At 43.4% G+C, this 26,450-nt stretch overlaps 2 protein-coding genes across 4 annotated transcripts in view; one reads left to right on the forward strand and one right to left on the reverse strand.

Annotated features, from left to right (window-relative positions):
* Nucleotides 1–8,154, forward strand: part of KDM3A (lysine demethylase 3A) — a 31,847-nt gene extending 23,693 nt beyond the window's left edge. For both annotated transcript variants that reach the window (XM_052780770.1, XM_052780769.1), the window contains 10 exons: nt 279–448; nt 1,266–1,502; nt 1,926–2,097; nt 3,053–3,143; nt 3,726–3,856; nt 4,687–4,806; nt 4,894–5,033; nt 6,474–6,650; nt 6,733–6,867; nt 7,411–8,154. In XM_052780770.1, the coding sequence (XP_052636730.1) occupies nt 279–448; nt 1,266–1,502; nt 1,926–2,097; nt 3,053–3,143; nt 3,726–3,856; nt 4,687–4,806; nt 4,894–5,033; nt 6,474–6,650; nt 6,733–6,867; nt 7,411–7,491 (1,454 nt within the window). In that variant the 3' untranslated portion in view covers nt 7,492–8,154. The remainder of the gene's footprint in view (nt 1–278; nt 449–1,265; nt 1,503–1,925; nt 2,098–3,052; nt 3,144–3,725; nt 3,857–4,686; nt 4,807–4,893; nt 5,034–6,473; nt 6,651–6,732; nt 6,868–7,410) is intronic.
* A 2,656-nt stretch (nt 8,155–10,810) lies between these two features.
* Nucleotides 10,811–26,450, reverse strand: part of LOC128138962 (charged multivesicular body protein 3) — a 35,919-nt gene continuing 20,279 nt past the window's right edge. Inside the window, exons 1-6 of one of the 2 annotated variants that reach the window (XM_052780777.1) lie at nt 26,135–26,274; nt 21,313–21,373; nt 16,311–16,490; nt 13,572–13,693; nt 12,348–12,462; nt 10,811–11,369 (exon numbers count right to left, since the gene is read on the reverse strand). In XM_052780777.1, coding sequence (XP_052636737.1) covers nt 11,236–11,369; nt 12,348–12,462; nt 13,572–13,693; nt 16,311–16,490; nt 21,313–21,373; nt 26,135–26,179 — 657 coding nt within the window. In that variant the 5' untranslated portion in view covers nt 26,180–26,274 and the 3' untranslated portion in view covers nt 10,811–11,235. Of the gene's footprint in view, nt 11,370–12,347; nt 12,463–13,571; nt 13,694–16,310; nt 16,491–21,312; nt 21,374–26,134; nt 26,275–26,450 lie in introns of those variants that run through there. The other variant, XM_052780778.1, reaches the window with a different exon arrangement.

Here is a 26,450-nt window from a genome sequence, read left to right on the forward strand (position 1 = left end):
TATCCCATAGATGCAAATATTCTTGAAAATTCAAATTGAGAATGCATTTACTTTAGAATGTGTGATTTTAAAAAACTTTGGAGTATTGAAGAAAGTTAAGTGAAAGGAGTATTTCATCTGCATGTATTGAGATGATTTATACATGTATGTACATACATACATGTATGCATGTGGGAGTATCTTGTTGTCTTTAAAAAAAATTCCAAAGCATATGCTTCTCGTGGTTCAGAGGATTAATCCTTGCTTCATTCTCAGATGTGCTCTTTTCTTCATTTCAGAGAAACTCCTCATACCTATTTCAAAGAATGAAAATAAACCTCTTCAGACACTCCCTAGTTTAGCTAAGCCTGCTGCAGCCCTGCAGACATTCAACAGTGCAATATTAACACCCGTGAGCAACAATAACACAGGTTTCTTGCGGAACCTCTTGAACTCTTCTGGAGGAAAGGTATGTGAAAAATTTTGTTTTACAGGTTTGAGTTGATACCAGACTTAAACTACTGTTCTAAACCCGTGAACAACTACCATGAACGTTAGTCACAGTAGGTAAAATTCTGTCTTCATTTGGGAAAAAAGACTTAATTCAGTTTCTACGTTGCAGTGCTCCAGTTAGTGCTTTCTAGAGGAATAGCTTCGTGGTACTGCCAGCAAGGCTTACTTGGTGAGGGGTCGGGAACCAAGTGATAAAGTAGATTAAGTTACTTAGGCTAGTGTCTGGCAGGTGCATTGATTGGCATGTTCATTAGCCTCAAAAAAGAAGCATCAAGCAACTTGGAGATGGAGGGAAAAAGATTCTGTGGTGGGTGACTGTCTTTCTCATACCTCATTTGCAGACTGTTTCACTTCAGATGTTCCTGGGCTTTGTTTGCTCTTACAGATATGACTTCAAAATGGTGGGGTATAATACTGTGCTTGAGAGTTCCCTGTTGAAACTGCATTTCTGTTCTTGATATAAAGAAAGTCCTGTTCGTGCTGTATTTCATGGTTTTCTGCAGCACTGCTGAAATGTAAATCAGAGTAAAGTTGTTATGCCAGAATGCTGTAGACAAAGTGTCAGAAATGGCATTGGCATTTAATGATGGTGAGTTTCTAAACAGCAAAGTTCTGCAGATTTTTGTTTCTCTGCACAACTGTGAGCTCAAGTGAAAAATTGTGAAAGTGGCAAATATCTTCTTTGAAGTCTGTAGGTCAAGGCAACAGAAAAGTGCACCAACTTCTGTTTTTGTTCTTTCTCTCTTTTTTTTTTTTTTTTTTTTTTAAATCAGTCAGACAATGGACTCAAAAGTACACCCAAAATCCTTGATGACATTTTTGCTTCCCTGGTGCAAAATAGAACCATTACAGATTTGCCTAAGAAACCTCAAGGATTGACTATAAAGCCTACAATAATGGGGTTTGATACGCCTCACTACTGGTTATGTGATAACCGCTTGCTATGTCTTCAAGATCCCAACAATGAAAGTAACTGGAATGTCTTCAGGGAGTGCTGGAAGCAGGGACAGGTATTTAAGTTTTTCTGCTTTTTTCCATTTTCTGTTCATGTACTTTGCCATTTAATTGAAGTGCAGGTACAAACTTACTGCAATGATAATAAGCAACGCTAAACCTTCAGAAAATGTACTACGTGAACAGTGTTAGATCCTTGGATAAAAGGGTGTATGTTTTACTATTTGAAATCAGTTTCTAAACACACTGCTGAATTTATGGCTCTCTATAAAAAGCTGCCTTATAGCTTGAAATAAAGAATGATCAAATGCATGGCATAATTCTGGTAAGGCAGGCTGAGCATTTATTTTAGGAAATACAGTGTTCACAAAGTGCCTGTGTTCAAATGTTCAGTACGTTTTATGCATTACCCTATTCTGGTTGGAATTAGAATTTTTGGTGTTTAATAATTCTTCTGAATGTATTCTTCTTCTTCATAGCCTGTAATGGTGTCAGGAGTGCATCACAAATTAAATGCAGACCTCTGGAGACCTGAGTCCTTTAGGAAGGAATTTGGCCAGCAGGAAGTAGATCTGGTTAACTGCAGGACCAATGAAATCATTACTGGAGCTACTGTGGGGGATTTTTGGGATGGATTTGAAGATATTTCAAGTAAGTAGTGTGAATTTTTGTTCCAATAGGTAAAATATTCAGCAGCAATAATTTTGCCCTAGCACCAACTTGTCATCATTAAGCAGCGTAAAAGATGTTCCAGGCTTTTCCTTCATCCCGGACAGTGTGTCTGCAGTGTATTCTCACGGTGTATGCTTGTGGGATGGTGGACTGGATAGAAACTGTCAGCCCCATGGAGTACTCTCCTACAGGAGTACGTTTGGCTGCCTTTAGTCTTTTGGGGAAGCATTCTGAGAAAGTTTGGGATCTCCCTAGCAAGTAGATTCACCTGTCAGCTTTTTTGACCAGTTGAGTGAAGCATAAAAGAGCATGTGTAGGGTTGGTGCTCGCACAGTAATTGGGTTCTGCTGTTTTAACTTGCAGGTGCCTTTTGTTCCTAAGGAACTAAAGTTATTTTGTATAAAAAAGGGTTTAGCGGAGGCGAGCATGAGGTTTAGCATTGTTTTCCCTTCTAGGTGAAAACAAACTTTTTCTAGGAGAAATAGTACTTGCCATGGCATCTGGAGTTCTACTTCATCTGTTTGTGTGATGTAAACTTACAGAATTTGGTACTTGGGGCAAGAAGAGTTGGGAGCTGGAAGGCTCACTAACACCTTTCTTTTCTGTTACTTGATCTTTGAAAAGATCTGGCTTTATCATCAGCTACTCTAGCCTCAAACACAAAACAGTTGCCTGAGCTAAATTGTAGGAAGTGCTTGGGCAGGGTAGCTGGTAAAGGTTACTTGTCTAGTCTGAATTCTTCCATCATAACACGTTTGTCACCACAGTAATACCCAACTGTGGTGTCAGATGAACTTGTATGTCTTCAGTTCTACATAAATAGTTTTGGAATGAACATGATTTTAAACTACAATAAGTATTTCTTTATCTTGATTCTTTGGATTTTGAGTTGTACAACTGTTAAAAACTAAGACTTGTTAATATTTGACAATAGGTCGCCTGAGAACAGAAGAAGGAGAGCCAATGGTGTTGAAGCTTAAAGACTGGCCTCCAGGAGAAGACTTCAGAGATATGATGCCTTCTCGGTATGAATTTACAAAGAAACTGCTCATCATTTTGTGTGGTACACCCCCAAAATAATGGAATATAGGAATACTGTTACGTTTTGACACCTGCTTCAGCTTTGAGAAGCAGTTCGTCACATGTGAACCATTTTGTTTCTCAGAGATGCCTGACATAGCTGGAAATGCTAAACAAGTTTTATGATAAATTTTTATGTAGTTCATTGTATTTGTTGTCAAGTAAAGTGAGTACCTAAAATTGCTAAGGATTGGTTAAACTTTTGGAAGCCTTCTAAAAGCCTGAGTCATTTTGGAATCTTAAGTTCAGTTGAAGCTTATTTTTTGCTGAACTTTAAGTATTCTGACTTACTCGATTTGATATTAGTTAAGATGATTACACAAGGAAATAACATTACTCCAGAGCAGTTAAGTTTGTTTATCTGCTACATTCCTGTACCTTGCTTGTTTTTTTCCTTTTCATGGTGTCCAGTAAACCCCCTGGGGGAAGGAGTACAGTTTCTTGACTGGAGAAAGCTTTTGCTGCAGTCTATTTTAGTCTGCTTTTTTTATCAGTTCCTAATGTTAAATTGTGCTGTATTACTTTAGGTTTGATGATTTGATGAAAAATATTCCATTGCCAGAATACACTAGGAGAGGCGGCAAGCTCAACCTTGCCTCTCGACTTCCTAACTATTTTGTACGACCAGATTTGGGCCCAAAGATGTACAATGCGTACGGTAAGGAATTTTTCACTCTAAATGTCACATTGACCACACGTTCAAATTAAAATTTACTGTAAATTAAATGCATCCTTGCTGTTGTAAACAATTTGATTAATCCCATTGATCTGAAAGCCTAACTTTGGCTTACCTACAGGTATTAGTGATGTCCAGAGCATTATATGATTTTATTAAATGTGTTTTGTCCAGGTGGTTTCAAGCCAATAATATTTATTCCCAGTCTTCTCAACTTGTTCCACATGTGTACACACAGCCTCTCTTTCCTATAGCTGGGAACATGTATTTGTTGTTTTGCTACTTTTGGCTGTATCACTTCTGTTACTTCTCCTTTTTGGGCTGTATCATTTAGTTTTTAATCTCTTCTGGAGCAGTTCTTTCCATGGCTAGTTCATCTGCTGTCACTCAAAAGGCATTTAAAACTAAGTGTGATCATAGCCAGCAAAGAGATCGTGGCTAGTAAATACTGTAGGAGCTGCCTTTTAGAGTGAAAAGGAGACTTTCTGAGAATACTTTGTTTTAAACTACTATAGAAACCTTCTAGAAGGCCTTAAATGTGACTTTGATATATCATACAGGCTAGGGATAGGTGTGGATCAATGTGTCAGCCTGTAAACTGATTGCTTGGGAAGACACAAACAAGATGGGGCAAGGTCCTGGATATAAAATATATTGCTGTACTGGAATCATTTGCTGATAAAAGTGAAAACTCTCTGGTCCCTTCAGATAGTGCTGCTGAGAGTGGCATAAGGTTTTTTTTGTCATTGTTGTTGTTGTTTTGGTTTTCTGTCTTACTAATGTACCTGCTATTCTTTTTTTTCTTCCTCCAGGCTTAATAACACCAGAGGATAGAAAATATGGCACAACAAACCTCCATTTAGATGTGTCTGATGCAGCTAATGTTATGGTTTATGTGGGTATCCCCAAAGGCCAGGCTGATCAAGAAGAAGGTAAAGTCTTTTTTGTGTTCTGGGAGATTATTTCTGTGGTTGGTGGGAAGGTGCTTTAGTGTAACTGCTCGTATTTATTCTCAACAGAAGTGCTTAAAACCATACAAGATGGTGATTCTGATGAATTGACAATTAAGCGTTTTACTGAAAGTCGAGAAAAACCTGGAGCTCTGTGGCACATTTATGCTGCTAAAGATACAGAGAAGATACGTGAATTCCTTAAAAAGGTAAGCCATTAATCTTAAAAAAACCCTGATCTTCTGTCTGTGTGGGCTTGCAAATATGTATCCTTGGGCTTTTCTCTGCCTTCCTATCCCAGTTGTTCTGGAAACAAATGTACTTGTGTTGTGTCCCAGACAAAACTACTCATGTGCCATGAATCTTGCAGGATCTGAGAAGGGTAGCAAGTTGAAGGTTGAAGTTATCCTCTATGTAGATACACTGCTTTTGCCCACACTTCTTACAGCACAAGTAATGGTGTTATGTAATGAACAAAAAAATAGCTGGTTTAGATTTAAGCAAAACCACAGTTTAATCTTAAACTAGATCCTTCTTAAAATGTTCTTGGGAAATGTCAGAGCAATATGTGGTACATGAAGTTCTTTCTCATTCTCTCCCTTTTCCTGCCTTTTTTTTTTTCCATACCTTTATGAGGTTTGGATTAAGGGAAAAGAACAAGTTATTTTGGGTGATGTTTTCATGGGAGTTAAAGGTTTAGTAGAGATGTGACACTACATCCAAAAGGGCTTGTTTCAGTACTTAAATTCACCACAAATGGTCCAGAGTTCTTGGTGGTCTTAATTCTGGAACTTCTTTGGTGCTCTAAAAGTGGAAAGAGCTAATATGTTGATGTTTAAAAGGATAAATGGGATGATCTGAACAACTCTTGGCTTTGTCAGCCTGACTACTGTCTTGGGCAGAAGCTTAGGCTACAGCAGATTTGTTTAGTATTAACCAAGAACAAATCTTATACTTGATAAAACATGATACTGAATTTGATAGGCATTGGCATTTTGAGTTTTGGCAGCTTGTCTTGGAGTAGAACCAAGCTGTTTATCTCCTCCCAAATGAGTTTTTGGGCTATACAGTCCTGGGTGTAAATGATTGCCACAGCAAATTGGATTTATACTGGAAGTTTCTGTAGAAATTCTCTCCCCACAGCCCTCAATTTTCTCTTCTAAAGTGCTTGTTGTGCCTCCCAGCATTGTATTTCTTGTATCTGGTTCACATCCTCTGTTTTGGTCAGTGAGCACACTGACTAATGCTGGCCTCAGGGCAGACACCTGCTGAATTCCACACTCGGTAGTTTCTTCCAGTTACAGGCTATAGCAGTGTAAGAGTATTGATCCTGTATATGACAGTGGTCCCCACTGTGAACACACGTGAGTCATTTAACCCTTCTGTTTCTTCTTCCTGTAAATTGGGTTTACTTGCATTTCCTATATCTACCTTTGCAATGTGACTGTGAAGCAAGAGGGACTGGGAAATTATGAAGCCTTGACAAACTAAGGACTGAGTAAGAATCCAAACCTTTCATTGTATACTCTTCCACCTGAACACACAGTGCAAATCACCCTGGCATGCGTGCATACAGAATACCACAGATACACCTTAATTATCCAGTAAGACTGGTATATTATAATACCTGTTGTCTTGTGACTTTCCAGGTTGCGGAAGAACAAGGTCAAGAAAACCCTGTAGATCACGATCCCATTCATGATCAGAGTTGGTACTTGGACCGACCTCTAAGAAAACGCCTTCATCAAGAGTATGGAGTTCAAGGCTGGGCTATTGTACAGTTTCTAGGAGATGTAGTTTTCATTCCAGCAGGAGCTCCACACCAGGCAAGGACCAGGGACACGGTTACAGCCTGACCACTTGGGCAGACTTCAGAGCACACGGCTAATGCTTGTTTCTTCTCTCCAGGTTCATAATTTGTACAGTTGTATTAAAGTTGCAGAAGACTTTGTATCCCCAGAGCATGTCAAACACTGCTTCTGGCTCACTCAGGAATTTAGATATCTGTCGCATACGCATACGAACCATGAAGATAAATTGCAGGTAACTCGCCAATGCTCAAGATGAAGCCTGCCCCTCTTAAGCCTTTCAGAAAGCCCCACCAAACCCACAACAAACAACCCTCACCAAACCCATAAGGGGTGGGTGTGTCCACCATGACCCAAGTTGCTTTCATGTTCAGATCAGCTTTAATGCATTGGATCTTGAAGAGGAATTTTCATAGGCTTTTGAATTGTAATTGATTTTTAGTAGTTTTGAGGAAGCCTTCTGAAGCTTCTCCTGAGATTCTTTTGAAATGTTTCCTCCTCCTTTTTCTTTTGTTTTCCTTCTAGCTGAGCTTGCAATACTCTCCTCAGGCTACAGGGTTTCAGTTTATATCCTGTTAGAATTTGAACCTTATTTTCACAAGTTAGTGACTTACATGAAGGTTGTGCAGATGAGCACATTTAAACTGAATGGAGAGCTGCATGGGGTGTGGGGATGTGGGGAAGTTGTGCAGGTGTTTTTTGTATGTCAGAGGCTTCCAACCTGACCCTAACCATGCTGTTTACTTGTAAAACTGAACGCCTTCTCTCTTCCTCCTAGGTGAAGAATGTCATATACCATGCTGTTAAAGATGCAGTTGGGATACTGAGAGCTAATGAATCCAGCCTTAGCAGACCGTAAAGTAGAAAGCCTTAACCACACACTATGAAACAGAAGCACTGGCAGCTGTTTTAACTACTCAGTCAGGACCTCTGTGGACTTTGAGATTATATGAATGTTACCTCATCTTCCTTTCAGCAGTACCAGAGGATCGTGGTACTATGTTCTGTGTATTCTTCCAATGTTTACAAACCTGATATGTATATGTAGTAATATGTATGGACTGTGGCATACTGTGAATGCTCAGTTGCAATAGAACTTTATATGGAGTTGCTCTCCAGACTGTACAAAATACCTCCTATAGAACTGTCGGAAACTATTCCAAATTACTCATTTGAAAAATATTATTCAAGACGTTGTAAAGCCCAATTTTTAAAATTTATTTTGGGGTGGGAGGAAGTACGGAGTCACCCAAGTTAATAATCCATTTACATAAAATTAAGAATGCAGTTCTGGAATTTCACATTAACATAGAACTAGCATTTAAAAGTAGCTTTAAGCTATTGTATAGTAACATAGAGATGGGGGTTAACCATCTTTAGGTAAATGTATTTAAATTTCTAAATGTTAAGAGAAACTTTTAATCAAATGTCTTCTGTTTGAAACTGCTCTTTAATTTGAACTGATGTTTGATTCTCTGGTTTTTAACACTGAATGGACTACATAAAATTCTTCTATTTCAGATATTGTTCCTTGCCTGGCTTCTTCAATTGACTCTTTAAAATGTAATTAATTTGATGCAGTGCTTTGAAATGCAAAAGCAAGTTGTGTATCATATACTGCTTTTAATGTATCTGAAGGGTTAGGGTATTGAATTTAGCGATCTGTCTAGAGGATCTGTCTTACAGCTTTTTTTTGGTTAACCAAAGCATGACTTAGTTTGACTACTGCTTCTCAGCCAATGCCAGTACTATGGTCCGTATCAAATGAGTTTTGTAGCTTCAGTCTTAAATGGCACACACATTGCTCCAAAATTAGACTGAAAACATCATCAAACTTGAAACAGGCACAGGCTTCAAGAGTGGAAAAAGCACATCTCATTGAACACGGTAAGCCAAGATAAAATGAACCCTTCTGTTCTTCAGTGTCCTTTCCAGCACTGAAGTGTGCAGGATAGCTGTTGGGAAGAGCCAGGCAGAAGGGGAACTTCCTAGTTAGCAACAAATTGACAAACTCTGTGCAAATTTCCCCTCCCTGTAGTACTTCACCTGCTACTAATGATCAGCATTAACTGTTCTGTTGCAGGTGACAGTTTTGGTGTTTTGTGGTTGGGTTTTTTTGTTGTTCTTTTGGGGGGTTTTTTGGTGGTTTTTTTTTTTTTCAAAGAAACTTCCTCTTACCCATCCCTCAGTATCTGAAGCGGAGCAGAGGCTGCAGTGACTTGCAGGGAGTAAGTCTCTCAGGTCAGAATGAAGTGGGCTCATGAAAGGTTTGTCTGCTGTGAATAGGTGCATCTGCTTCCTGCCTCTCAAAATTGAGACAAAAGCAGGCCCCCAGAGCAACTGAAGCAGCAGAACAGAAACATAAATGAAGTTGGTGTGTGGTTACTGTCTGGCCTGGGCTGTCTGTGTCCCTTCGTGTGTAGGGTCTGTGGATCTTTACCTGACCATTAACAGCTCACTGTGTCAAGATCCGTAATGCTGGGTGAGGAACTGAGGCAATGGAAGTGCTGCAGTGTTCTCCTTGTGCAGGGAAATGTTCTGGTTCACTTGGCTTATGCTGTTAGCAGAATTTAAGATCAGCAACTTTGTCCCTGTGTTCAGTGAGAACTCCTCTCCATCTCTGCTTGACAGCAAATAGACTGGCTTGTTTCTAGTTGCTTCAGCTGGCATTTCATGCTTCAACTAGTTAAGTAGTCTTAAAGACAATGAATGTTCTTTCTTGCAGTATCAAGTCTGAGGTAAATGAAATAAAGCAGTCTAATTGCTTTTCTTGGAGCCAGCTGGAGTATTTGTGGGGAGCTGGAGTACAGGCACCTTACCTCCCAGCCAGTGAAATGAGTCACCACCCTGATCTTACACGCACTTATGTACGTATCAAAAGACCCATTGTTGATGTTGGATTTTGAACTTTCTTACCAATGCACTATTGTTCAATCTGGTTTTTTTGCACCTGTTATCTACCCCATCTTACTGACTCTTCAGCTGCTTTTTTTTTCTTCCTGATCTGTCCTCTCTGGATTTTTAAGACCACAAGAAACAAACTGTCCCATTTGCCTGTTCTTGTTAATGTTTGGGGTGGAGATGGAAGGTTTGAATCACACAGTTCTCCAAAAGAGCACGCAGCCCTGGGGTTACTTTGCTGCCGCAGCTGTGCCTGTATTTGCCACCCACTGGCGTGAGGGTGAACAGCACTTGGCCCCTCTGCTTTTTATGGCTGAAACTGGAAGTTGTTGGACACCCTCCAGGCATCCATGTGCCTTGTCTGTTCCTCTGCCCTTGGAATACAATTATTTATAGACTTACCAAAAGAAAACTAAGTCTTCCCTAAAATTAGAAACTCTTTCCTTTGCCTGTGAGGTTCTTGTGGCATTGACATGTTCTGCTAAGAGTCAGAGTGGATACTTGCTTTGTAAACTGAAGTCGCCTAAAGTTTTTCCTTGAGAGACACCTCTCCTTTGACCCTAAAAACATGTAATGTAAGCAGGAGATGGCTTTTCACCATTTGTGGTTGTGGGATAGTGAAGTGATAGTACCTGGAATGATAAAGAGTATGTTCAGACAGCTGAAGTGAACCTCCTGTTTGGTGCAGTACTGCAGTGACTAACAAAAGACCTGATGAAGATCTCTGGCTAGCAACTGTTTGCCTCTACAGCTGCTGTATTCCATTACTGGGTTGCAGATGAGTAAGGTGGGGAACAAATGCTGCTGCTCTGCAGCTGCAATGGGCCACAACTGTTCTCAGAAGCCTGGTGTGTACCAGGTTTAATTTTTATAAATCTTGAAAGATGGAAAAAGGTAATTATGTAGATCAGACCTGCCCAACCGCTGTCTCAAGAGCGCTGCACATCACCTCCCTGGGCCTGGCCCCTGCCTCAGGGTCCAGTGAAACTTCACTGGCACCATCATGTGTCAAGGCCCACCTCCTACCTCTGCCAACTGATTTCTCATCACCTTAACCCCACCTTTCCTCAGTGAGGCTCTCCCATGAACATACCATGCTGGGGCAGAGCTGGAACAGAGCAGCTACTTAACAGCTGAAACTGAAAGCTTTTCTTTAACTAGGCTGTGAAGGCCCTAAATGTGCTAAAGAAAAAAAACCCAAACAGGTATTTAAAACCAAGAGGGACCTGTTAGAGGTAGATAGTACAGTGATGCAGACTGAACTGATACATGGCAGCAACTGTTAAAAGCAGCTTTAATAAAATTTGTAGTGATTCAGAAAAACAAAAACCTTATACCACTGAAGGTTTTTGGTAGCAGATTACACCAAAGTGCCTTTTAGGGAAAGATGCTACATGAAGCTAAGAATGTACTTCAGGACTTTATCTAAAAATACCTAACGTTACACCACCATTGCCATTTCACCACAGCCTCTCACAGGGGAGATGGGCTGAACAGAAAACAGATAATCTGTACAGACTGCACTCCCCAAGAAGAAGTATATTACAGTAGTTTCTTGGAGAATACAATCCCCAGGAACAGAAAAAAAAGTTTTATATATTATATAAAGTATTCTCACATATTAAGTTTTGCGTTCTGAAGGTAGGACAGAATATCCCATTGCAAAACAAAAAAGGCAAACTGTACACATTCGTTTTCATCCTTAGCTACGGAGGGTAGCTAATCGCGACTGCATTGCTTCAATGTCTTCCTCCTCATCCACAGCGGCGGCCGCTCCCATGGGTTCAGGCTCCGGAAGAGCATCTGTGACTTTACTAGGTGCTTTACCCAAGGCCCCTGCAAACAACATGCAGGCTCGTTAGTGTGCATCACCTCTTGATTTAAGAATGAGCAGCTTTCGGGTACATCTGAAATAATTCAACCAGTCACTTCTGGTAGAGGTCACGCACCAGAACTGTTTGAGCTGATCAGCCCTGGGCTGTTGGCTGACACACAGCAGAACTGACTGTCAGCCCCTCCCCAGCCTCTGTGGCTGCAGTCAAGCCGGGGAGGAGCTCCCACCGCCCACCCGGCGGGAAGGGAGCTGCTCCCAGCCAGGAAACAGGATGGAAAAAAGGAAAGCAGGATGTGAGAAACAAGGGAAGGCGACAAGCCAGGGGCTGGGGGAACTGGGCTTTCAGCACCTTCCAGCTGAACTCAGCTCCAATACCTGCATTTGTCACGCCACTAGAAATTCAGGTAAGGAGCATTCTAAACGTTATCTAAGTCAAATTACTAACACAGCAGATCACTACTTCATCAGCTGTAAGGCAGAAGCTTGGGGTTTGGGGTGGGTTTTGGTTTTAAGGGGGCGGGGGGTTTCCACACCTCCCACAACTCAAGACACTAAAAGCATTTTACAGTCAGGAATCACAACATAGCCTCAGACTCAAGGCAATGCAGCCAAGTTTATTTCCTGGCTTCATTAATTATAGTATACCTAGTCAATCATATAAATTTCACCTTGTTAAGAGGATCCACTGTACAGACAAACACTGATCTGTTAAAGCCTCAATTACAGAACTGCACAGACATCAGCTGATGTGTATTACCTACGCTTTACTGAACCGCACCAGCCTTCTCAGCCAGTATTCCCTGAGAAACCAGTCTGTCAGAGCACTCTGCCTATTAGCAAAGGCGAAGACACCACTGGGAGAGTGCCGTTAAGTCAGAATAGACGAAGATTTAAACCGCTGCATCTTGTTGAGCAGAGCAGGGGCCAGGCTCTGCTCTCAGCAAACACACACACACACACACACACACACACAAACTCACCAGCTGTAATTTCAAAAAGGATTTTGTCAATTTCCATCTCAGCTTCCTCTTCCATTTCCTCCTGATCCTCCAGGCTTTCAAAGGTGTCCTCCAGCATTTCCTCTATAATACCAGCCTAGCGGAAAACAAAAAGGCAGCGCGTGATGACCTTGGAAACAGCAGGGTAAGAGGACGTACTTCCTACTTTGGAGATCAGGTTACACCTATCCAGGCATTTAACAACTGCCTGCTCACTGCTCCAGCTTTCCGGATCAAGGCTCTCCTCTTGCATAAGGGTTGGCCAACACGCTTGCCTACCGTTTAAGCACATATCTGTGCAACTGGCACACAAGAAAAGCGGTAAGAAAATTGAGGATTAAATACACGTGTTCTCACTTTGAAACCCTCAAGCTATTATTCCTTGTTGCTCCATGTCTAAACACTGACAACCCAGCTTGCTCCAAGAATGTGAAGTACAACTGCAGACTTCAGTCATGAAGCATAAATTGTGTAATATGCTGTAAAATTAGCGTTTGACATCATAGGTTCCCTTTTTTCTCTCTGCGTTTGAAAGTGTTCCTCTGCAGGGCCTGCAACCTGCACAATGGTAAAATTCTGATTTGAAATAAACAGTCTAGAGTGGTAAGAAGGGGAAAAAGCAATTTTGGTAGTTGAAAAAATAATCAGAGCACTTTCATCACATGGAGACAATAAGCTAGATGTTGTAAACCCAGGATCAGACTAGCCATCTTGCCTAAGATGGGACTTTCAGCTTCCCACTCCACAATAGCCTGTGGTGGATCTTTCTGAATATATATTTTCATCCCTGAAATCAGGAAGTTCAGTCTCCCCCAGAACAAACAGAAGCTCAGGGATACAGGCAGTCACTGGGCACGAATCCTGCTGTGAGCCTCAGTCTCCCCCAGCCCTTGGAACCAGGATGACCAAGCCGCAACCACTCTGTACGGGGACCGATCTTCCTCCTTCCATCCTCAACCTGAGCAGCTTTTTTCAGCTTCAAGCTTTACACCAAATGTGTTGCAGGTATTGCCGAGTCAGGTTTTCCCCACATACACTAACTTGCTAGAAAGTCCCCAGCCATTGATGTGCTCCTTTAATTTGTGTTTGTCAGAGTTCACACAAGCCCTCTGACAAAGGGGCCACCTAAGCAGTCACCACTGCACTCCAGCACACTGAACAACCACCTCTTGTTCACCCAGGTCTTATTTATGTTGTAGATCTTACCTTCATCATCTCTTTGGACAACTCCCTCATCGTTGCTTGGATTTCAGGGATTTTTACTAGATTTTGCATAGCTTTCATGACTTCTGTGCTCTTCTGCAATGAACCTGCTACTCTCAGGACAGCTGTGAAGCAGAGGCATAGAGAAAGCTTGAAGGATGCCTGCACCACCAAAAGCAGAGAAATTATATCCTTCCTACATGGGTAGAAATTTGTTTGCATTTAGGCAATTTAATTAAAAAAAGAAATGGACATCCTGCTGCTTCATTCTTGTCTGCCTTCCTGGAAAAGCTCAACTCCTACCCACATTGGGGAAAAAAATAAGTTTCTAGCAAAGATACTGGTCCTGTATGATTACCTGGAGCAATCCAAATTGCCTGCAGAAAGATTTCAACCCACTTGCCCTCCAGTTCATAACAAGAGATCCCTGAGGAGCTGTGCTCCTCAGCAGCCAGAAGTCTTGCTGAGGGTTTCCCCAGCAGAGCTAGTCCAGCTCCACGGCTGACTGCTGACCAAATGAGTGACCCTCTGCCCCACGCTGGGTAGAGGAAGCTAACTCTGGCAGAAGTTCTACTGCAACAGTTTCACATCAAACAGTAAGCTAGAAAATTAATACCGAAGCAGATAAGCAGGAAATCAGTGTAATTTAAATTGAATTTAACAATACTCTTTCCAGAGGCTATTCTCATAATATAGCTTATAAGCTCTTCTCATATATGTTGATATACCAAGATCAAAATGTAATAATTAAGGGTACTTTGAGGTTCTTGAATTGTGCCATCCTAACTGCACAGCTTCCTAGTCATGGAGAACTTACCTGTTTGTATATAAAATGGTCACTCCTTAACGAAGCAAAATGAAGGTACAGCATATATTATTTTTCATTTTAATACTTAATTTCTTTAAGAACATTACAAGCGTAATGTTAACAAACTAACAGAAACCTTGCCTTTAGCAGTCATTTCCCAAGATGAAGCAAGCTAATAGAAGCCCCAGACTGAATTCTAGATTCCTTCCTATTGCTCAGGTAAGCCTATCAGAACATTCCCAGTAAGATGAAGGTGCTGGTAGCGGTAATAAGGAAGAGGCTGCTTTGAGTTTTTCCTTTTAAAGGACACTTCAAGCTGTAAGGATGGCCACTGCTTCCCTTTCCTGAATGAGGTACATGGGAGCCACATTTGACCTGTCCTAAGATTACACTTAAGGTTCACGTTGCAACTGCTGATTTATCACTCATCTAGTGTTAAAATCTACTAGCAACCAGCTTGGATAATGCTGGGCTGGGGGGAATACTCTGATATTTCAGTAGCCTGTTAACATCTACCAAGTCTTTCCCTGTCTTTCTTTAATGCTTTCTGCTCTGCTCTTGTTATAGGCTAAAACGCTCTAAGGTATGGGAAATACTGAAGGAAGTCTATTACAACAGATTTCTGATGTGGATAAGGAATGAGGGAAATATGCTGGTACTCAGGGAGCACAAAGGACCAAGTAGGGTTTACAGAGACCTAGGTATTAAGCCGCAGGGCAAATCAATTCATCCACATCAAGGAAATCAAACACTGCCTCCCCATCTCCATTTAGGACTTACTAAGTGTCTTAAGACTCTTGCTAGAGAAACATTTACAAGATGAAGGGAATTCTACTGAAGGAAATAAACTTCACATTACAGATCCTGTCCAAATCAGTAACAACAGGCTCCACAAGGATACAGGGTTATTAGGCACACATTCAAACTGTTGAGGAAGGCACACTGAAAATGTGCCCCAAATTACTAGAAGAGAGTTCTGTTTCACAGCACGTGATTCTCCTGTCACTGCAACCCTCAGGCTCTGAGAAGTGTTAGATTATCTGTTGAGTAGCTAATCAGGGGGAACACAGAGAGCCAGCAAGGATCTAGGGAACAACGAGGGATAGGAACCCTCGGAAGATAACTGGGAGCTCTGGGGAGCTACTACTCCAGAGCCCAGGGTGGGAAACCCATCCAGACAGGGCAGTGGGGAAACATCCTGCAGGCTGAAGGGGGGTATTGCCTACAGGAATACAGGACTCGTTACAGAATGCGAGGGAAAAGAGCATGTTTGGACTCAGGAAAAACTTATTACGGATCTTTTAAGGGGATTGCAGGAATGTGACTGAACATGAGAAACTTATTATGGGTGTTTAGGGGAACAGCCAAAGGTAGAGAATGGGAGGGATCAAGATGGACCAGGGAACACACAAACCTCAGGGGCCTACTGGACCAGGTACCAGCAGCTCAGGCAGAGGAGGAGATCTGGGGCCAGTTACCAGATAGCTGGCCAGCTTAGACTGAATGTCTGAGAGCAGTTACTGGAACATCCCATGTATTGTCTGTGTGTGTATATATGTGTTCTACTAGTGGACCTCGGTCCTAGTCAGCTGAAGAGGAAGACCAGGACTGAGCTGTCCATGTTTGTGTGAAAGCTGCGTGTGTTTACATGGGTGCTGGTAAAGGCACTGCTGTGAGCCTGTGTGGGTGAGTGTGCCTACTGGGAACAGGTTCTCGGCCCGGCTGGATGCGGGGATGTGGAACTGCAGCAGCCTCACACCTCTGGGACTGCTATAGGAGGAATCTCCCTGCGTCCTGAAGCCCACTGGAATGAGCTGCCTTTCACAGAGTAGGACTACTTCCAGATTCAAGCTCTGCCTGCATTTGGCCTCGGTTCTAAAATGGAAACCCAGACCTCACCTCTAAAGCTAGAAGCGCTCAGTAGTTGTTCTTACCAAGCTGGTTCTTCATCCCCATGAGAACAGAGTTCATGTGAGCTTTGGATGCATAGAGTTTGCTTACGGCCTTTCGAGAGCGGATCAGTTCCTTCGCCAAGATCACACACACATCTTTCTGACCCTTTTTGGCAGCATCCTTTATTGACCGCTTCACCTTCTCCTCTTCTCTCTGGATATCTGGAGTACAGAAAAACACAGCAAATAATGACAAACTGCTAAGGATGTGGAAGAGAAACCAGTCATTTGTTGGGGTCTATTTTCAATGCAAAGAATTGTTTCTGCTTGATTTCAGATTCCCTCTGTTACTCAAAGACCTTCTTCTAGGCTGATTTACATGTTAGCTAATTAATTCAACTAAATATTAGTAGGAAAATTCTCCTTACTAAACATCCAGCTCTGTATCTTCCTTCGCAGTTAAGAGTACTGTAAAGGACTGTCCAGGAATATCACTGCACAAAGCTGAGCTAAGACGAATTCTTAAGAAACAAAAAAGGTCCAGTAAGAACAAAGCACTCTGAGATGACTAATTGACTTACAACTTCAGAATAACTTCCTGACAATTAAACTGGCCTGATATAAGTATATGTGTGTGTGTATACACACACATACACACAAATATATACACACAGTTTAAGGCTGCTGTATCGATTTCCTGCCTACAAGATTACCTCTTCTGTGTTCATCACCAGATAGCCCCACTTCACCAGGAAGGAACAAAGTTGTCACAAGGAGTTTAAAACTAGTAGTGTCAGAAGACGGACAGGCATTTTACCAGCAAAAAGACTTACCTGTCAGACTACATTCAAAGCTTAACCTATATGCCCACTTTCAAGTGAATCTGAGGGCTGTTGTGGGCAAAATTGTCCTCACTATTTCTAAACCCCTGAATTGTGTCTTTCTGAAAAAAAATACATTCAGAAAAATTGTAGAAGGCTGATCTCACAGAGACTAGAAAGCTTTAGATATACACTGCCTTTAAAAAAAAAAAAAGCATAACCACTTATATAGTGAATTTATACGGGTGCATCCAAAACTTTAAGAGTTAATTAGAACCACAGATTTGTTTATTACTGCCAAAAAAAGCCTTAATGCTTGCAGATAGCCTTAATTATTCCCCCCATCAGGCACAATTCATTTAGCCTCAACTGGATACCCAACCAAGTCTATACTTGTACTTAAGGAGTTAAGGTCTTGAGTTTCTACTGCTCATGCTTTAAACACACGTGCATTAAGTATTCATATAAACTGGCATATTCAAATTATAAGCTGGCTGGTGCCAAAGCTGTGGATAATTTATCAGCAAAAACTAGTATGCTGGCAAATCATTAGATATAACTTAAAACAGCCTGTTCAAAGTCTCCTGGTATCCAGCTTCATGCAACAGCTTTTTATAAGTGCATGCTGGAACAGGAATACTCGACTAAGCCTGTACTAAGTAAGCACCAAATAGTTGGATCTGAAATATTACACGCTAAATAGGCTTCCTTAAATAACATCGGTTTCTCTAGCAAATCTGATGTGACTGTTCATATGTCTATGTCTGCCTTGTCCGATAACACTGGCTGTGTACAGCAGAAGCCAGGTACCTCAAAAACAACTCAGAGTAAGAAATCCAGGAATAAGCAGGGGCTGTATCAACCCCCTTCCTTTTCCAGACTCAGCAATAAATTAGCCACTGATGAAATATGGCTCTAAGTTAGTCTGTAAAAAAATCATCCCAAAGTAAATAAAGATCAGATAGCAAGGGTTAGGCACACTTTCCTGCAAAAAGCTGAACCACATGAACAATTCTTTCTAGCAATGGCTTTGTTCAAATTTGGTTTTGTCTGAGCCTTCTTGATTTACACCAGACCAAAATTACATGTAGGCAAGAATCAGAAGTTGCCCTTTTATAAAAACAAAGACATCACCACACACTTTTTGGCACATGCTGACTTCGAGACTTCGACGCAGCTTCTCATGTGGGAGTTAATGAACCCTGTACTCAAGATGAGTCATTCTCTCAGTATCATTCAATGGCATCTTTATTGTGAAGGACTGGCAGAAATCTCTATGATCATAATCAGAAAAACATGCTCCTTGCTGCTTCCCAACTAGTATTTGCAGAAACGTCACAAGCTTGAAGACATCTGTAGGACAGAGTCCCAGTATATCAGAACACGTAAGAAACAGCTGAAGGGGTACAGCAGAAAATAGAAAGCACCAAGAGTACTCCAGCAGTACTGAGGAATTATGACATTCGCTTTGTCAGGCTAAAAACAACCACAAGTATTGTGTTACTACATCCAAACTAGCATAGGGTGGCCCCGTACTCGAGTGAATGCTTTCATGCTTGCATGACGAACTGCTAAATATGAGATTGGTGGCACAAATATGCAAGAACAGTCAACTCTGTCTTTGAAGGTCAATGCCAGCTATTTACCTCTAGTGAGCCAAAGTCACTACACCAGTCCCTCTGCAGCACTACCAAGCACAACAGAGGCACAAAACAGTCCAAAGCACCTGCAAGAGGGACTTGCAAGCTCAGTAAAGCACAAAGTTACTTTATTACTCCAACTATATTAACTCAAAAAAATTCAATTCTGAAGTCACAAGGATACCTTTCATTTCTTCAAACCTTCCAAGCCCTCAAAAGCAACCTACACCAAATAGAAATCACTACAGCAGCAAGAGTCTAACAACAGATGGTTTGAAACAGTGCGTTGCTATATTAGTAGCTGCGCTGAGTGCGCGAGCCCAGTGTTCGAGTGATCCAAGCCCACTCAGTTCATCCCAGGTGAATCTGAGTGTTGCCATATCAAAACACATCTAGCACAGCCTTCCCCAGGGAAACTAAGACAGGTCACAGCTCAGCATCCTTACTCAAAGATCGCAGCGATTTCCTGTGTAAGTCTCAACTGAAATGATAAAAGCATGGCAGAATCCAACTACAGTGGGTAATTTTCGGAAGAAAACCTTTAGTGGCACGTGGCTGTCATCTTTCAGCAGCAGCCTGCTAGCCTGGTAAGTGTCCAGCAGATCCACATACTTCCACAGCTGACACTTGGTAAGATGTGAAGTCCTAGCACAATATGGGCATTACGAACATATTCTGTACTTTATTTTAATGGGAATTACCAGAATAGCAGATGGTTGGCGGTTACTATAAGCTCTCACGTGCTGAACTGTATTTCTTTGAACGTAACACTCTGAAATACATATACAGACAAGTTTAGAGCTGTTAAAATAATGAGATTTACAACCACATCAAAATACCAGACTACCACATAACCCAATATCTATATAGGCCATTAGAAGTATTACAGCTTGCATAAAGTTGCGAGAAAAACAAAATTTCAAGAAACCATCAATAGTGAACACGTGGGTAGTGTGCTCCCATGGAAGATGTGGCTTCCAAAACACACTTTGCTAACAAGATCAGGCACATTTCAGTTGCTCTGTGCCCAATACAGCCACACAAAGTGCCTTGGAGAATGCAAAACAATTCACAAGCATAATGAACATCACTGTACATCGGTTTTCCTGGAAGAGGCAAAACCCTATTCCTCATTTTACAGATGAGGACAAAGACAGACTTTGTGCTGCACGACCATCTCTCTCCAACCAACTCAGACAAATCTACAAGTGCGAGAACACATGAACCCTGCCAGCTTACTCCAGAAGTGTGGGGCTGGGGAGGAAAGGGGGAGGGGAGAACATACCCCTTGAGTCACTCAAAACAGGCATGTGCCTAATAACCAGATGCTGACACAAGATATCCTTTACCAGCACATCCCATGGACCAATCCTGAGGGCAGTGTAGTAGACAAAAAGGGGAAAATAGAATCTAGCCCCAAACCTATTTTCAGATTCTGGGAAGGTGGGCAGAGGAGAGAAAAAGAAACTGAACTAGCAGCAGTGTAATAATAAGCAACTCCTCTGCTTTTCAAGACCTCTTCAGAAGCGTAATGCCCGTAATTTAATAGCAAAACACCCACTGAGGAAAGTCTGTCTTTTTTTTTCCTCTCTCCTGTTTGCAATTTTCCCAAGCTGACAGCAAGCTACTTTTGTTCAGCACATGTACTTCATGCCAGTACACACCTGTGGAACATGTGGAATTACATACCGCACTGATACTATTCATTAAATCAATGTGGGTGAAATTCTGGGTAGTAAGTCTAATTCATCTTATCAAATGGGATTTAAGAGCATTATGTCTTACTGGAAGGATACAATATTCAGGTTCTTTTTGAAAATTTTACTTGGAGAACTTTACAATGATGTCATTTTGTAACACAGACAGTCTGGCCCCGGGATCACATTTGTCTTCCTTTATTCCAGATGCAATAGAGTACGCCAGGTTATTAGATTTCACAGCCTCCCCCAATTAAAGGCTGTCGTGGTTTAACCCCAGCCAGCAACTAAACACCACACAGCCGCTCACTCACTCCCCCCCACCCAGTGGGATGGGGGAGAAAATCGGGAAAAGAAGCAAAACCCGCAGGTTCAGATAAGAACGGTTTAATAGAACAGAAAAGAAGAAACTAATAATGATAATGATAACACTAATAAAATGACAACAGCAATAATGAAAGGATTGGAATGTACAAATGATGCGCAGTGCAATTGCTCACCACCCGCCGACCGACACCCAGCCAGTCCCCGAGTGGCGAATCCCTGCCCCCCCCTTCCCCGTTCCTATACTGGATGGGACGTCCCATGGTATGGAATACCCCGTTGGCCAGTTTGGGTCAGGTGCCCTGGCTGTGTCCTGTGCCAACTTCTTGTGCCCCTCCAGCTTTCTCACTGGCTGGGCATGAGAAGCTGAAAAATCCTTGACATTAGTCTAAACACTACTGAGCAACAACTGAAAACATCAGTGTTATCAACATTCTTCGCTCTGAACTCAAAACATAGCACTGTACCAGCTACTAGGAAGACAGTTAACTCTATCCCAGCTGAAACCAGGACAAAGGCAGACAGGGAAAGGAAAAACAAAAAATGAGACATAAGTACAAACCTCTGATCTGTCTATCAATCACTCTCATTTCTTTCCTTATCTTCAAGGACCATTCATTGACCTTAAAAAGAGAAAGTGAGAGTTACTTGAAATTCCAACTTTAAAACTACGCTTTTATACTTTCATGTAATTTAACCATTCAATATCGAAAGCACTTCAAAATGCACAAGCTTTAAGTTATGAGTGATGTTTAAATATTTCATTATTCAAATAATAAAAAAAAAAACCAAACCACATTGCAGAGGTACCACAGATTATTGCATTCCTCTTAACATTCAGACAAGGAGTTAAGGAGGACACAATTTGTGAATCAGAGACGCTCACTGCCTGGCTAATTTCCCACATCAGAGTGACATCGCTGTACAGAGGAAACTTGCTTGCAGGAGACTTCAGCATACAGTAGAAACTTTGGCACAGGATGACAGCACCAAGAGCAGTACTACCCATTTCAGTCAGAAGGAACCCCAGGGGGTCTCCAAGCCAACCTCCTACTCAAAGCAGGACCAAGTTCAGACAGGTTGCTCAGGGCCTCGTCCATTGAGTTTTGACACTGTCCAAGGGCAGAGACTTCACAGCCGCTCCGGCCGTCTGTTCCAGCACTTAATCACTCCTGTGGTGTAGAACTTTCCTCATGTCCAATTCAAAATTCTCTTCTGGCCACCTGTGGCTGTAGCCCCTTTCCTGTCACTGGGCACACCTGAAAGAGTACCTGGCTCTGTCTTCGCTACAACCCCGTTAGAGGCAGTGAAAGGCTTTAGACCCTTTCCTTTCTCCAAGCTAAACCAAACCCAGTTCCCTCAGTTTCTCCTCCTATGTCATGGGCTCCAGTCCTCCACCATCATGCTGGCCCTCTGCCGCACTCTCCCCAGTTTGTTGACATCCTTATCGCACTGAGTGCCCAAACCAGGATGCTGTTTTGCAGGTGTGGCCTCATTAATGCCGAATGTAGCAGAGTAATTGAACAACCATTTGCCTCAACATGATGATTACAGCTTGCCAATGCAGCCCAGTTTGCCCTCATTGCCACGAAGGTGCACTGCTAGCTCATGTTTATTATCCATGGGAAGCCCAGGTCCCTTCCTGTAGAGTTGCTGCCCAGCCAGCCCCAGGCTGCACAACCCCACGTGCAGGGATGGTTGTCCCACGTGTACAACCTCGCATCGCTCAACATCGTGAGGTTCCTGCTGGCCCATCCCTCCCGCTCGCTCAGGTCCCTCTGCACGGCAGCTCTGCCCTCCAGCTTCCCTTCCCTTGCCTTTGGTGGGGGGTTCAAACACAGCCACCCCCTCTACAGCTTCCCTCCTGGGACTTGCCAAGATCTCTCTGTTCCAGCACTCCTGGCTTCCCCAACCCAGGGTGCTGAAGGAGGTGGGGAGCACCCCTTACCCCGACCACCTCTCCGGGGAAGCGGAGACACCAGACAGGCAGCAGCTGCCAGACGCCCAGCTGAGAACTGGAAGCACTTGTGGCAAATAGAGAAGCAGAGACGGGCTATATAACACCAGAATCAAGAATCAGGAGATAACACTAGCACAGGAACAGAGTGGAAGCTCTGCTGCTACTTTTATTAGCAGCAGTACAGATTTTGCACAGTATCTAAAAAAAAACCACCCTAAGTATTAAGATGACCTCTAGTTCATGGATCCACTTGCACCCTGTACATGCCAGTGCACAGGCCACTCAAGAAGTCTAGTTGACTGTATGAATAGTTTCATATGAAAATTGCCTTGATTTTTATGTGAGTTTTTTTATTCAAGTAAAAAGCTTCGTCTACCTGAATAAGCTTTATAACAGAACTATAAAGAGTGTTCTTCAGTGCATGAGCCCAGCAGAGCAAGACGGATTCTTAGACCTTTACTGGTCTCAAAAGAAATGCTCTCAGTCACGATGAACAAGACCATGTTTTGACTACAGACAACCACCACCATCCGAGTTGCCCAAGCACAAAACCTGCTGCAAAAAACCCCAAACCCAAAAGCCCTGCAGAGCTCTGTGCGTGCACATTACAGGTGTGCAGAAGTTTTGAAGGGGTTTCAGAAAGCTCCTGTACCTCTAATTGAATCCTGTTTTATTACAAGGAAAAAAACAACAAAACAACCCAACCCTTGCAGGACTGACTGCAGCCTTCTCTCTTGTTCTTCAGAACAGAGCAGAAAACGTGAGGTACATTCATTCCTCACCCTGAAAAGAAGCTAAGAAGGTCCCTCTTTTGAGTATGCCGACACTAGAGGGAGAAAAGCAGGGGGAAGAGACTGTGGTAAAACATGATTGAACTCTGGGTGGCCAAGTGTCATGTCTCAAATGTAACATCTTCCAGAGATCTGCTCTACAACTTGTATTCTAGAACAAACCAACATGTATTAAGCCTTCATGTCCAAGCACAATTAGCAACTGTCAAATGAACTACAGCAGGATTCACAGATTCTGTCTCTGTGATGCACAACCCAGCACAAAGACACCATTAAACCACAACTGGCTGTATGTTGTCATCAATCCCTGCTAACTCTGACAGCAGAAAACTCTGATAGCTCATGCCTAGTACTGCCCAGGAATAAGCTGCTTCACACAACTGTTCTCAGGAAAGCAGAGCTGGATGCTTCTTTATTCCCTCGTCTTCCCAACGCTAATCACCAGTTTTGCTTATAAGAGGAGGAGGAAATCCCATTGACTCTCATCTAGACTACTGCATGCTTCCAATTATGTGAGACACGGCAATTTATTGAGCAGTAAAGAAGCTATATTGGTGATCTTGCACCGGACACCAGGGTTACGGCTACGAACCACAGCACAATGCAGACCAGAGGTAGCAATGCTGGGAATAGGAGTACTTTGGCCAACTAAGCAAGGCTAATTACCCCAAGCACAACTCCATGCTGATGAAGCTATTTTGCTTCCACTTCCAACATAAACAAAAACATCATTCTCACAGCACTGCATCACAACAGAGGGTCAGCCAGCAAAACACTAAGCTGAAATAATCCACTTGGACTACACTGGAGGAAAAAACACTTTTTAAGCTCAAACAGTCCAGGCATGGCATTAAATGTATAGTAGGCCCCCAGGCTTAGACAGGCTGAAATGCATCACTAGCTTCTCACAAGGACTGAAGATGTTTGCCTTGTATCATTCATAAATACTCTCCCATCAACAGAGAGTGAGCATACAAGCAAACCCAGGGCAAACCACTGCCACTACAAAAATCTCAACCTCTTCCCATCATCAACCACCTCCTGTGGTGCTCGGATTGCTTTCTCTAGCCCTACTCAGGGACAGTATCTTGTGTGCAGCTGCTGGCAGACACAAGGAAGTGGTGCTGTTTCCCTGTCATCTAGTAAGCAGAACTAACTACTTCTTTTTCCTTCTAAAGCTGCAGTTAGATACAGCAGGAAAGAAATTTCTTACTAGTCATGGGTTTCTCAATATCACTGTTACGGCCTGTGAAGTCATCATGCCAGCCTGCAACCCAAGAGCGTGCTCATGACAGCAAGATGACCCGTCATCTCTCCATAAGGGTCAGACATGCCTGTTTTCTAGCACCTTTGCAGGCTTTTCTGCAAACAGCTCAAAAGAGACCCACAGACATGCTGTGTTACCAGAAAACATGACAAGCTTGTCAGTTACAGAAGGCAAAAGAGTGGTCATCAGACGAGAAATAACAAGAACTTATCAGTGCAGCATAACCACACTGTGTGGGTTAAACGGTTGTCTGCTGCTTTATCCCACCACTGAGAGCCGCAGTCTCTAAACGTCAGTTCTTTCTGTGGCATCTTCCAATGCTGCTTGTGAACTTAGGAAACTATAACCAACCAGCATGGCTCTGACACAAATAGAGGAGGAAGGGAAAGTACGCTATCAAAGGTATATTCCTCATCTAATGCTATCATCCAACAAGCAACGACTACAACCTGCTCGTCGGGACTCAGCTGCTACAAAGCAGCAGGGAATATCTGTGACAGTGCAGGTCTTCTAAGCCTTCAATTTTGGTGTCTGTAATCCTTCCCCTTTTGATTTTTTAGCACCTCTAACGTATTTGATCCTTCCCCCCACCAAATAGCAGATTTTTTTTTTTATTAACACATTAGTAGTGATTTATGAAAGGCAACAGTTGAATCCGCCAGTATCTTGATTATTTCATTTCACTGTGACATTACAAATCTGTGGGTAGAAGCAAGGCTTACAGAGTTTGTCTGCAGACTCAAAAAAAACCCCCAAGTCCCAATATTTCAGCTATTCATATTTTTAAGACTACCTTCCCAACAGGAGCTAGAGGCCCCTAACGAAGCCGGAGAGCTAGAAGCCATGGAAGACAGCTAACAGCAAGCCAAAAAACCCAGGAGCCGCTGACTAAGCCTCCCCAAACCACGGCACCCAGGACGCGTTGCTCCTTTGGCTACTGCATCGCTCCTTTGGCTACTGCTCCTGCGGCCCTGAGTAGCATCCCCCCCGGTCTCTCCGCACCCGCAAGGAGCAGGAGCTCTCTGACAGCGGACCGAGCGCGTTAAGAAGCTGCTACATTTCGGAAGAACCGAAGTAACCGAGGGCAGGTGCCCGCGGCCCGCCTGGGGACGGACTAAAGGGGCTCCTCGCCTGCCGCCCAGGCCCACCCGCCGGGACAGAGCTCTCCAGGGCACGCCGGCCTCTCCCAACCCTCCTCCCCCCCGGCCTCGGAGTCAGTCCCGGGGCGGGTGTAGGCAGGCGAGGCCCCCGGCTCCGCGGTGCCTGGCCCTGGCCCAGGCCGGCCCCGCCGCAGCCCCCGCCCGGCGCCATGGCAACGCCATGCACCTAGGCCGCCGCCTCCCCCCGGCCGCCTCCAGGGTCTCACCAGCTCCTTGGGCGGCTTCTCAGGGGTCTTCCCGAAGAGGCCCATGGCGGCAGCCGCCCCGCGCCGCCCGGCCCTGCCGGGTCCCGGTCCCGGTTCCCCGTCCCTCCCGCCGTCAGGGGCCGGCGATCCCCACTGCGCATGCGGCGCCAGCCACTCCCGACTCCGCCCCCTTTATCACGCATGCGCACGCCGGCACCGGCACCGCTCATGCGCCGCCGGTGCGGGAGGGGCTGGGGATGCCTAAGCAGTCGCGCCCCGCCCCCTCGCCCCGCCCCTGGGCGGGGTCCCAACGGTCGTCGGGCGCAGCCACGCTTCA

This window comes from Harpia harpyja, chromosome 2, assembly GCF_026419915.1.
Source record: "Harpia harpyja isolate bHarHar1 chromosome 2, bHarHar1 primary haplotype, whole genome shotgun sequence".
Lineage (NCBI taxonomy): Eukaryota > Metazoa > Chordata > Aves > Accipitriformes > Accipitridae > Harpia > Harpia harpyja.